At 43.5% G+C, this 11,778-nt stretch overlaps 1 protein-coding gene across 2 annotated transcripts; it reads right to left on the bottom strand.

Moving 5' to 3' along the window:
* Positions 1 to 966: 966 nt before the first annotated feature.
* On the bottom strand, positions 967 to 8,715 carry LOC117439871 (transcription factor 24-like). 2 transcript variants are annotated; one of them, XM_034075985.2, is made up of 4 exons: positions 8,266 to 8,715; positions 7,768 to 7,920; positions 3,205 to 3,369; positions 967 to 1,970 (listed from the first exon to the last, which is right to left on the bottom strand). In XM_034075985.2, the coding sequence occupies exons 1-4, from the start codon at positions 8,410 to 8,412 to the stop codon at positions 1,833 to 1,835; spliced, it is 603 nt and encodes a 200-aa protein (XP_033931876.1). In that variant the 5' UTR covers positions 8,413 to 8,715; the 3' UTR covers positions 967 to 1,832. The 2 variants fall into 2 exon arrangements, with proteins under 2 accessions (XP_033931876.1, XP_033931877.1); XM_034075986.2 differs by lacking the exon at positions 967 to 1,970 and adding an exon at positions 2,036 to 2,289.
* Between the last annotated feature and the right edge of the window lie 3,063 nt (positions 8,716 to 11,778).

Genomic DNA, 11,778 nt, shown 5'->3' on the forward strand with positions numbered 1-11,778 from the left:
TGAAAAGCTGCAAGTGTTTAGTTTAATATTAGGAGTTGAGCAGCTCAGATTGTTGAACTTCAACACAAATACATAGACATTGTTATCAGTTTATGAAGCAGCAAATCATTTAAAGCCCATAAAACCAAAAAGTACTTCCTCGTTTTTAGTTAGAATTCAACATTGCTTACTTATTTAGACTTATTTAGACTTATTTAGAAAATGATAGATGCCAACTTGTGTTTTGCAAGTTGCATAATGAGCATTACTGCTTACATGAACACTATATTTAAGCAACTGTTACGCAGAATTGGACCGTATTGGATTGGTTGTGGCACCTTGGGGGTTTATAAACGTTTTGAGCCTCAATGTTTTCTGTGTTTCTTTTGCATTCGCTATACGATGTTATCAAGCTTTCACTGTCATTCTGTAAACTCTGCCTTAGTAGTCAGACCCAAGCATCTCCAAATGAGTCATCACTACACACAGGAAATCGGGGGGGGGGATTTACAGTGCTGGCCTTGAACATTGGGCTGTTGCGTGTGGAGCGGAGCCCATCTTGTTCAAGGAGGAGAGAACGTCAGTGTGCCTGCTCTCAGCCGCTCCTCTCCGCCCTGCAGACATGTCTGTGATCTATTGCTATAGATTCCGATCACTCACGTCAGCAATGTGTACTCATGCTGGTACAATATGATACTTTGTCATTTCTCAGCTCAGATAGAGAAACTTCAAATACTTTGAAAAAGGAAGACAGTGGAAATCTTGCCTTGTGTTTTAATGCAAGTTGTTGTCCGGTGGAACCTAGCAGATAGTTACATGTATTAACGTGTGGTTTTGTGACTACTCATCGAGCAGACGTAAGATATGTTAGCTCACTTTGGTAATTAGCTTTAAAGTATATATCAGTCCACAAAGTTTGACCTACAACTGTTAACATGGGGTCTCTAGAAAAAATATCAAACACACACAAGCTGTTACTGACTCCGTTTACTCAAAGAAGAAGGTTACATTGTGGCAAGGTCGTAATTAGAACAAGTCATCATTACTGCAGAGATAACAAGTGATCAGACAGCAGCTGTGTTCCCACAACACCCTCCCACTGCACATCTGGGAGTCCATCACACACACACACACACACACACACACACACACACACACACACACACACGCACGCACACATGAACGCACGCACACACGCACGCACGCACGCACACACACACACACACGCATGCACGCACACACACCCCCCCCACACACACACGCACACACACACACACACGCACGCACACATGAACGCACACACACGCACGCACGCACACACACACACGCACGCACACACACACACGCACGCACACATGAACGCACGCACGCGCACGCACGCACACACGCACACACACGCACACGCGCACACACACACACACACACACACACACACACACACACACACAGGCTTTTGCAGATACAAACATAATAGTCACAGGAATAAAGAAAAAGAAGCTGTTGCCAATTCTTGAATGAAATAATGAAATGAGAAAAGGTTTATACTTTTTCAACAGCCTTGGCTCAAAATGTGATTGGAACTGCATATTGCCCATCTCCATCCAACATATGTAAATCTTTGCCTTTCTTTTACTTTTGACGGCTCAAAAGTTTTGATATTTGTTTTGCTGTAGTGTTCTTAAAGTTAAACTGCAGAGCCTACCTAAGCAATATCATTTACATTACAGTGCATGTAGAAGGAAGGAAGCTTCTTACTGACAGAGAAAGACATACTTCAGGTAGAAGCTTCTTGCGCTCCCAATGGCAGCTGATTAACATTTGAGAAGGGGGAAAGTAATGACCCCTCTTAGCTATCACTCTTTGTTTACTTCTTGGCGGGGGGTCAGGGGGTGTGTTCCATCCTGTCCGGGAATAGGCGTCTGATTGACTGGGACTCCTGAAAGCAGCTCTGCCACGCTGCCACAATAGAGCAGGGAACGCATGGGCCACTTCTGAGGAGAGAAATAACATCATTTGGTTATCCCTTAATGCAAATAGAAATAGCACCTGGATATTTGATAAACGCAAAAACAACCCATAGCAACATATATGCCACTTTTGTCCCAAGTTACATCTCTCGTGCTACACAGGATACCCAACCTTGAAAGAATACCTGCATCAACGTCTTCTTGGCGGTTGTTTTTATTACAGTTAGTATTCCCCTAAAGTCACAGGCAGCCCCAACCTACCTCAGAAGAGAAGGGGACCTCGGTCACAGCCCAGTGAAGGCCCTGAGCCATTACAGTAGTCGACTCACAGTGACGTTTTTACCTATATTAAATAAAGAAATATATATATGTACTGTATATATATATATATAAATGTTCAGGCGTATCCTAGACCCAGGGAGCATTAGGGTGATTTCTATAATCTTTGTCCTTGCAATGAGACAGCATAAATCCATTCACACACATATTCATGGCACAGGCTGCCATACAGTACAACTCAAACCCTCACACATGCAGACACCAGTGGCCACGTCCCAGGGATACTCCACATGTTTCATGCAGGGTTGGTGGTCAAACCTCCCGAGCCATAGCCGCCCCAGAAGTGGCAGAAGACTTCAGGCAGGGGCTTTAAATGCCTTGTGCAGAGGACAGCAGATCAATGTCCCAGAACTTAGGACTGTCTACTTGGAGCATTTCATTCTTGTCTTTACAAGGTCACAATAATCAAAAGGCAGGTTTTATGTACTTAAAACTGGATAATACAAATGTGTCATCTTGGTAATATTAGAGTTTTCATGTACTTATAACCAAATCAAATAAGTTCCTGATCTAAAGGTATTATATGTGGTTTGAACCAGCCTGTTGTAATTAGCTGAGATCGACTACTTATCATAAATCAGTGGCTTGTTTCAGGTCATATAAGTGAATGTATACAGATACAAGGTTATATTAGTGGGATGTTTCATCCGCTTATGAGCTAGGACTTTCTAGTTTTCATTAGTAGTTTTATCTAGACTACTAAAATGTAATAACATAATCAAGTTATCTAACTTTTTTCAATATCATAATAATATGTAATATATGTTTCAGCCACCTGACATGATGCACAGCTGTTGGTATAGGTACAGTTGCATCTTTATCCAATCTGTCTGTGCGAGAGGGCGTGTCCCAATAACAGTGTCCTAGAGGATACTCTCTGAGAGCAGCATTCAGTGTAATGCACTCTGCATGATTGCACCTTAACAGGATGCAGATTTCCCCCCAGCTGGGAGGGCAAGGTGTGCTCAGCTTGCGTCCGTCCCTGGTCCAATGTCTCCGTCAGGAAAGCTATGTAGTTAGTAGCCAGAACCAAAATGTCCAGCTTGGACAGTTTGGTGTCAGGTGGGACTGAGGGCAGAGCCGCCTGTGGACAGAGGATCACATCAGCTTACAACTGTCTACACACTCAACTGAATCCATTAGCCTTCTATTCCAAAGGACCCAGACCATACATGTTATAGCATTTTGTGTGACTTTTAGAAATAGTGTGTGTGAAGAGTTGTTCCAGGAATTGTGTCTACACAATTTTGAAAAAAACGGATCTTTACTCCTGAGCCACCAGCTCTTCTCCTCAGGAGGTGGAACGTTGCTTCCAAGCAGTCCCATGATCAGTGATGGAAGAACAATTGAGATCCTTTTCTTGAACTGTACAACTATTCTGTTGCATTGAAAAGGTAACTTATGTGCAAGTAAGTAATACTCAGCTAAATGAAGTTAAAAATGACGTGTAATTGAGGCCTCAATATATCTGAATATATCAATTATATTTGAAATAATTATAAATACTACATTTCTCTCAATAGTCTATAATTGACTATCCTGTTCATGTATTGTATGTATTCATAAAAACACCATCGTATTTTATACGTTTTAATAAATCGTAATTTTATAAATGTAGTGAAGTTCAAAGTACAATATTTTGAATTAGTAAGGTAGAAGTCTATGCTGGCATGGAACAAATAATCAAGTAAAGATTAGATTAGATTACACTATATTTTCATTGCAAAGATGACATGAAATGCATCCAACCAGTGCAAAGAGCAGAAAAGTGCATGAGGTTTCAATACATTCACATTACAAACAATGTTGTAGTAATGTACATACATGTATGAATATTAATAAATATCTGTAGAATGCATATTTAGAGGCATAAAGAGAAGGTTTAGGTTAAAGTTAAATACAGTTGTAATGCATATTTAATACTTCTTTTATAATAAAAACTAAATTCAGATATTGCAAGTACTGTATGTGATAGGTCCCTGAGTGTGAGGTGCTGTGGGTTGGAGCCCAATGACATGCAAAGGGGAGTGTGGAGGTGGGCTGGTAACCGAATATTTTCCGCCTATGACGGATTTTAACAATGACGGAAACATCTGAAAGCAGTCCGTCATTTTGACAGATTAGAACAAACTCAGAACAGCGCCAAAGTTTCCCCGCAGCGAGGCACCGGTGTTATGCCGTGTTATGCATGCCCTCCAAAAAGGAAATGATACCTTTCCAAACCTAACTGTGCCGTACAGATCATTGAAATGTCTGTGAGTTTTGGTTTTACGCTGTGCGCGCTCCCGCGAGGTGCAGTGGGCATGCATAACACGGCGCTAACAGTTCACGAGCGTGCACCCCCCCCACCCCCGTTGACAGTTCACGAGCGTGCTCCTCTCTGGAATTTTGCGTTCACACCAAAAAAAGTAGGCCTACTTAGTTCTGAGAACTTTTACCCTCATTTTTAGTGCCTGCTAGAGAGGTGGTACTATCCTGGGGGGGGGAAAAGTACCAATTAAGATTGGCTGGGCGAATTGCAAACCACGCCCCGTAAAACTCAGAAAACTTTTGTGAAGCCGCCATTGTATTTGATGGCAATAGCATGATTAGCATTAGCATTAGCCCCGCGCACCAACGGAGAGAGAATAACTTAGCAACACAAAAGAAAACATGGGAGCGGTGGAGATGAGGAGGTGTCGGCGTTCTGGTGATTTACTCGGAAGGCTTCAGTAGAATCTGCTGGGACTCCCAGCCAGTCCCCAACTCCGGGGACTTCCGGCCGGGGACTTCGGGTGGCAGTATACACCGTGAAGTGGTTTGCGGCCTGCCAGTAAACCCAAAGCAGAAGAAGAAGTGACGTCAGCGGCTTCATTTGCGAAATCTTCCCTCAGGGAACTTATTCCGGTGTGAAGGCGATCTGTACTTAGTTCCATGGGGTACTTAGTGCCGGCACTAAGTGCTGGGCACTAGGGCTGTCCCGAATACCATTTTTCGGGCTCCGGATATTCGGTAGTAATCAGCAGCGAATATTCGAATATTCGGTGCGGAGAGATTTGTATTTTTCTTTTAATACATTTTTTTTTCACATTTTTTTTTTTCACATTTTTTTTTTTTCCCCAAAAGGTTTCATAACACGCTCCGAATCCGAGACACCTGACAACACGCTGTTAAGCAGAAGCGCAGATAGAGCATACTATTACGATTTATATGTATTTATTGTATCAGTACTCGCAAACATTAAAACTAAATGTGTCCTCTGCATTTAACCCAGCGCAGCACCCGGGGACCAAATCTGGTTCCACATTCCGTCTATAACATTTTACAACCTGAACAGTCAAACAAAGATACAAAACACATATTTCAGCTGCCAGCTTCATGTTGCTGGCATTGTCGTGGACAACGGCTACTCGCTTATAATTCGGAATGGCAAAGGCGTCCGCCACTTCTCCAAGCTGTTCTGCAATATTTACTCCCGTATGGTTTACTTCCATTACTTTGGTTTCCAAAACAAAGTTACAGAGTTTCCACTCGCGAGTTATGAAATGACAGGTGACAGCCATATACGCCTCCATACGCACCGAGGTGGTCCAAATGTCCGTTGTAAAACTTACGGCAGTTGAGTTTTCAATCTGAGTTACAATTTGGTCTCGGTGATCGCTGTACTTCAGAGACATGGCATCTAAAATACTGGAGCGTTTGGGGACAGTGTAGCCGGGCTCCATCTTCTTCATTAATTTTCTGAAGCCTTCGCCTTCGACTATGTAAATGGGTCTCATATCCATAGCGATGAAATGTACTATGGCATCTGTTATCTCTATCTTTCTTTTCTCCGTTATCGTTTTTTTTAACTGTAGGGTCTGCTGTATTGTTGAGGATGTTGATGGCTGGGATGCGTGGGGATGCACCTATGGCCACAATGTATTATTAGGCTGAGCTACTCAACTTTATGCCAATAATTGCCTTAGCCCCAGATGTTCCCACATTACTCCTATTATTTTCACTATGCTGATCAAATTAAAAAACTAATATAAAAAAATAATTCGGTTGCTTGCTTGCAACTATTTTCCAAGCAAAGTAAGTGCACATTTTTATCATGTTTAACGTTACTGTTTAAACGGCGGATACAGCAGCTTCATCACGGCAACTTCACAACAGCTAAACTAAGCTAGGTTACAGCATCCAGGTGACTTTTCAGAGTTGTTGTGCCACCGTGGTAGGCCAGTTTCTTATCACATATTTGGCACACTGCCTTCTTTTTACCGTCGTCCAATTTAAAATGGTCCCACACAGCTGAAGTCTTCGGCATTTTATGGGTGAAACGAGGTGAAGCGAGGTGAAGCGTGCCATTTGCGTTCGTGACTGTGAACAGTGAACGCAATGTCAGGAGCACAGGCTGAGATTGTATATATTTCCGCATTTTAACAGTGCAATTCAAAAGTATAAATATAGTATAAGAATATGGCAATTCGCCTTTATTAATAGCATACATTTAGAAAAATATATTAATTTGTTTGAAAAATATTTTATTTTTAAAAATATTTTTTTGTTTGAAAAAAAAAAAAAAAACGAATATCCGAATAATGAAATTGAAACCCGAATAGTTGGCCAACGAACGAATATTCGAATAGTCGAATATTCGGGTACAGCCCTACTGGGCACTAAGTATGGCTAAGTACTGGGTGTGAAAGCGGCTGTTCTACCTCAGATCCATTTATGTTCATAGGGGTGTGTCTGCAGCTTTTGGTCTTGACTTAACGTGACCCAGGACTTTCTCGAAGCACTGAATGCGACAGGGCTGAATGCGACAGGGCGTACATCGTTCAGACTCCATGCAGCAGATTTTTTGGGCACTGGCACAATAGTTGTCATCTTCAGGCATGTGAGGACAACAGCCTGGCCCAGAGAAAGGTTGAACATCTCAGTGAAGACCTCGGACAGTTGAGAGGTGCCATCGGGGCCATTAGCCTGGCTTACAAGTAATTCAAGTTAGCACCTAAGTACAATACTAAAGTATATGAATTTGTTACATTCGACCATTGCCCATGATCACACCTCTTCAACACAATGGATGGATGTCTGGACAAATCTGCAAAAGATTGCCAGTAAATATAGTCAACATGTTTTTACATATTTATTTACTGGAGTTACTTTATTTACATTATCTGCACTTTCTAATATTAAACTATAGCTGCTTTTAATCATATCCCCAAATCAGTCCACCTCATAAGGAGGTTCAGTGGAGTCTTGGTTTATGCTAATTCAAATTACAAAATGAAAGACATGCAGTTTATGTATTTTTGTAATGCTACCTGTTGTTAAGGTTTTAGGTTTGTTGTACAAATGAGTGTTTCTGTAGGAAACAATCCACAGCCCCTCATTGTTCAGAATTAATTCATAAATGTGAATTCAACATGGAAGCAGGTTATGAAACACAAATGGGCAGGGAGTGCCGAATAATGAATGAGAATATTGGGAAGAGACTGATGTATGTCCAGTGTACCTGAAGGCTGTGGAAGGCCTGTCGTAGGTTCCGAACACGGCTCCTCTCTCGCGCTGCATTCTCTGGAGAGTGCTGACCCCTCATTGTCCCGGACCGAACTGCAGACTCGCCACAAGAACCAGAGTTTAGCCTGGACCCAAACACAGACTGCGCCTGCAGCACAGGGTGGAACAATCAAATCAAACCTAGTAATAGAGAACATTTATTAAATGAACAGTTCATTTAGCAACATCCTTTTACTTACTTTCAAAAAATATATATTAGTCAAATATATCAGAATTTGTTCATTATAAAATACATTTTGCTACAAGTTGTATGTTGTCACAGTGTGAAAATAAATACAAAATACATGTTACTCAAGAACATTAGTTAGTTTCATCCTTTTTGCTTTAATTATTACTTTTATGTCTTGGTGATTATGGTAGTAATAATTCAGAAGGTTGTGCAATATCCCGCTGGTGTCTGTAACCAGGGACCTTCTGAAGGGTTCAGACTCACCCACTTCCTGCGTGTGCTCTGCCTGTGTGGGGATGCTGGGCCGCCCCCCCCCCCAGGCTGCTGCCTCCAGGGCTGAGCGGCGGAGTTGGACACAAGCTGATGGTTTGCTGAAACCGACATGAGACTTTCCAGAGGATTCCCCGCCATCAGTGCTGAAGCAGACTCTCCTCAAGGTTTTTTTCACTTTCTTCAGTCTATTTGAATTGGCAGGATGGAAGCTTGCTCTCCCTGGTTGAAGATGTTTGTATCATCCACCAACTGCTCTGGTAAATCCTCTAAAGAACAAATAGTCTGAGGTCTTCTTTACATCCAGGACATTTTAAAAGTCTGTGCACATGTTTCTATTTCTACTGAGGACCATTATGTTCAAGCATCTGTCGACTTCAAAAGGCCTCTGTGGGTAGCGGTTCCACCCAGACCACTAAAAACCCAACCAAGTGTGTCTGCCTCTCTGTGCATCACTGTTCGCTAGAGGGTTCCTCCCAGCCTGCCTCTCTCTCTCTCTCTCTCTGCTGGTTTCCTTATCGGGTGAGGTAATGTGGGGAACTTCATGCAGCCCTTATCTCAGCCGCCCGGTCATCTTGATCCTCCCCTGGCTGTTTGGCTGCCAAGAAGAGCAGGCAGTCAAGCCGGTGGGGGAGAGCAGCTCTGGGAGGGTGTCCTGCGCCAGGGCACCAAGGGGCTTGGGAAACTCTCGCTTTGCTTACAACTGGACAGAGTGGAAGCTCAGGGCAGTGCGACATGCAACATGACCAAACAGAGGCAGAAGACCACCTCATCCTGATAAGACCACTTTCACTTGCACAGAGCTGCAGGTTTGAATGACATGAACTCAGCAGCACTGAATAGAACTAGCGTGATCATTTTACAGGTGGAATGATCTTAAATCAACATTTTCACAGTAATATGTTATTTATGTTTGCTTTTTATATCATAATTGTAGTGTACAAAAAAAAAGTAAGTATACAAAATAGATAATACTGTTAGTGTCATCATCTGATACTGTATAGAAATGTAAACTCTATGCTTGACAATTGGTATTTATCAGACAGACACATTCAAATCACCATGCTGATGGGTGGTCCATTACACCGGAGAGGGTCTAAGATTAGAAACCCTCAGCAGAAAATGACTCATGTTACGCAAAACATCTGCATTTCACACCATGAAATGTTCTTTTTCATCTGAGTCAACAAAGAGTCTTACTGATGAAGTGTACCAGGTTATCTTTACAGCGCCACAAAGGGTGTGCCCTCTCTGCAGCGTGTCCTATAGGTTTCTGTGCATGTCAGTCAGCAAAGGCTACAACCCCAAGGTTCCCTCCAGAGGGGGTTTCTCCCCCACACTGTTCCTCCCTGCACGAAAGGCCTCAAATTGGACTCCTTAGTTTTATTTCTGAAAGTGGTGACATCACTATGTAACACTTGTGTTTCTACTGGCTAGCTCTAGATGCTATTTTCTGCAAACTGAAACTTTGTTGACTGTTGTGTCTCGGCAGATTTGTTAATACTATTTCTCTGTTTAGTTTATATTGTCAAGTCCGCGTCTGCTAACCCTTTTTGTTGTCTGCCATTTCCTGTTTTACTTTGTCACTTCCTTTCTGATTTCAGGTAGTTCGACTCCTACCTTGTCAGGATGCTCACTGCCCTGATTACCTGCCCCGCCCTGATTGTTTGCACCTGAGGAGTCCCTTGTTTGTGTATATATTCTGTGTGTTCCCTGTGCCCGGTGCCAGATTGTTTGTCAAACCTTGTGATACTAGTCTGCCAGTTTGTTTTCTAAGCTATTGTGATTTTCAGTAGTTTTTTGTAGAGTAATTTTTTGGAGTCCTAACTCTGCTTATGTGACTGTGTTGCCTTGCTTATCACCGCAAGTCAAAACCTTTTTTTGAATCATATTTTGTCTGGAGTCGTGCATTTGGGTCCTATCATTTTTAGCAGCGCTCGGCTCTCAGGCTCAACGCCTGCAGCATCAGGAGGAGGACATGAAGGCCTTAAACCAGGGAGTGATGACGCTGACTAACAGCCAGAGTGAGTTTCGTGGTGCGGTTACGATGCAAATCAATCACCTGGCTGAACGGGTCCATAATGTACTCACACGTTTGGATAGTGTGCCCGCCGCTCCTCCCGCCATGGCTGCCCCAGCCCCAGAGACTACAGCTGATTTTTCCATGCCAGCTTCCATGATTCGTCTTGCTCGTCCTGCGAAGTTTTCAGGCGAGTCTGGTAACTGCAGTCCTTTCCTAACGCAGTGTGACCTACATGTTACCTGCCAGCCTGCTGCTTTCCCCAGCGATCTAGCCAAGGTGGCGTTCATTGTGTCCCACCTCACGGGAAGAGCGGAAGCCTGGGCTACGGCGGAGTGGGCACGGAAGTCTCCAGTGTGTAAATCACTACAACTATTCATTGAGACTATAAAAAAAATCTTTGACCAAACCACACCGGGGAGAGAAGCTGCCAGAGCCCTGACACAGATCTGCCAGCAGAATCAGAGTGTGTCTGACTACGCCATTGATTTTCGCACTTTGGCCACGGACAGTGGTTGGAATGAAGACGCACTATACGATATGTTTTTCAGCGGACTCAGTGACTGTGTGCGGGATCTTCTTGTTCCTCTTGATCTTCCGCCGGATTTGGACAGTATGATCGCCTTGGCACAGACACTCGGCTGCAAGAGCGACGGACCCAGGCAGAAGGTTTGGCTATCTACAAGAGATCTACCCCTATGTGTGGCCTCCAGGAAGCTGGCTCCGAGGTTTGTGGGTCTGTTTCCCATAACTAAAGTTATTAACCCGGTGGCTGTTCGCCTGCGCCTGCCCAGGTCCCTGAGAGTCCATCCGACCTTTCATGTTGCCAAAGTCAAACCGGTTCGGGAGAGTCGTTTGGTTCCTCCATCCAAGCCCCCTCCTTCCCCCTGGATGTTAGACGACGGTCTGATCTACGACGCCAAGAAACTGCTAGCAGTCAGGAAGAGAGGACGCGGCCGACAGTTCCTTGTAGACTGGAAAGGATACGGTCCAGAACATCGGTCGTGGGTACCAGCAAGCTTCGTTGTGGATCAGAAGCTGATAAAGGACTTTTTCAGGCTTAATCCACAGGACTCTGGGCCGTCCGGAGTCGGCCGTAGAGGGGGGGGGTACTGTTGTGTCTCGGCAGATTTGTTAATATTATTACTCTGTTTAGTTTATATTGTCAAGTCCGCGTCTGCTAACCCTTTTTGTTGTCTGCCATTTCCTGTTTTTACTACAGTCGTAAGACTCGTAACTTTGACCTTTGTATGGACAACTGAAAAGAAGAAAATAAGTGGCTTCCTGAACCAAGCAAGGATCAGTCAGTTATTGACAATAGTTACTGATGAAAGAAGGGATATGTCCAACTCTGTTGGGCCAATCTGGTGATACAGGGTCACAACCTTTGGAAATAACAATGTAGCTACTACTGGGGCTTTAAATGTGGAGCTGCTGGAAGTCGAGTTGCAAACAAAGTGCAAGCCTCTGCTAAGTTGCTAGTTAAC

The sequence above is a fragment of the Pseudochaenichthys georgianus genome, chromosome 24, assembly GCF_902827115.2.
Source record: "Pseudochaenichthys georgianus chromosome 24, fPseGeo1.2, whole genome shotgun sequence".
NCBI lineage: Eukaryota > Metazoa > Chordata > Actinopteri > Perciformes > Channichthyidae > Pseudochaenichthys > Pseudochaenichthys georgianus.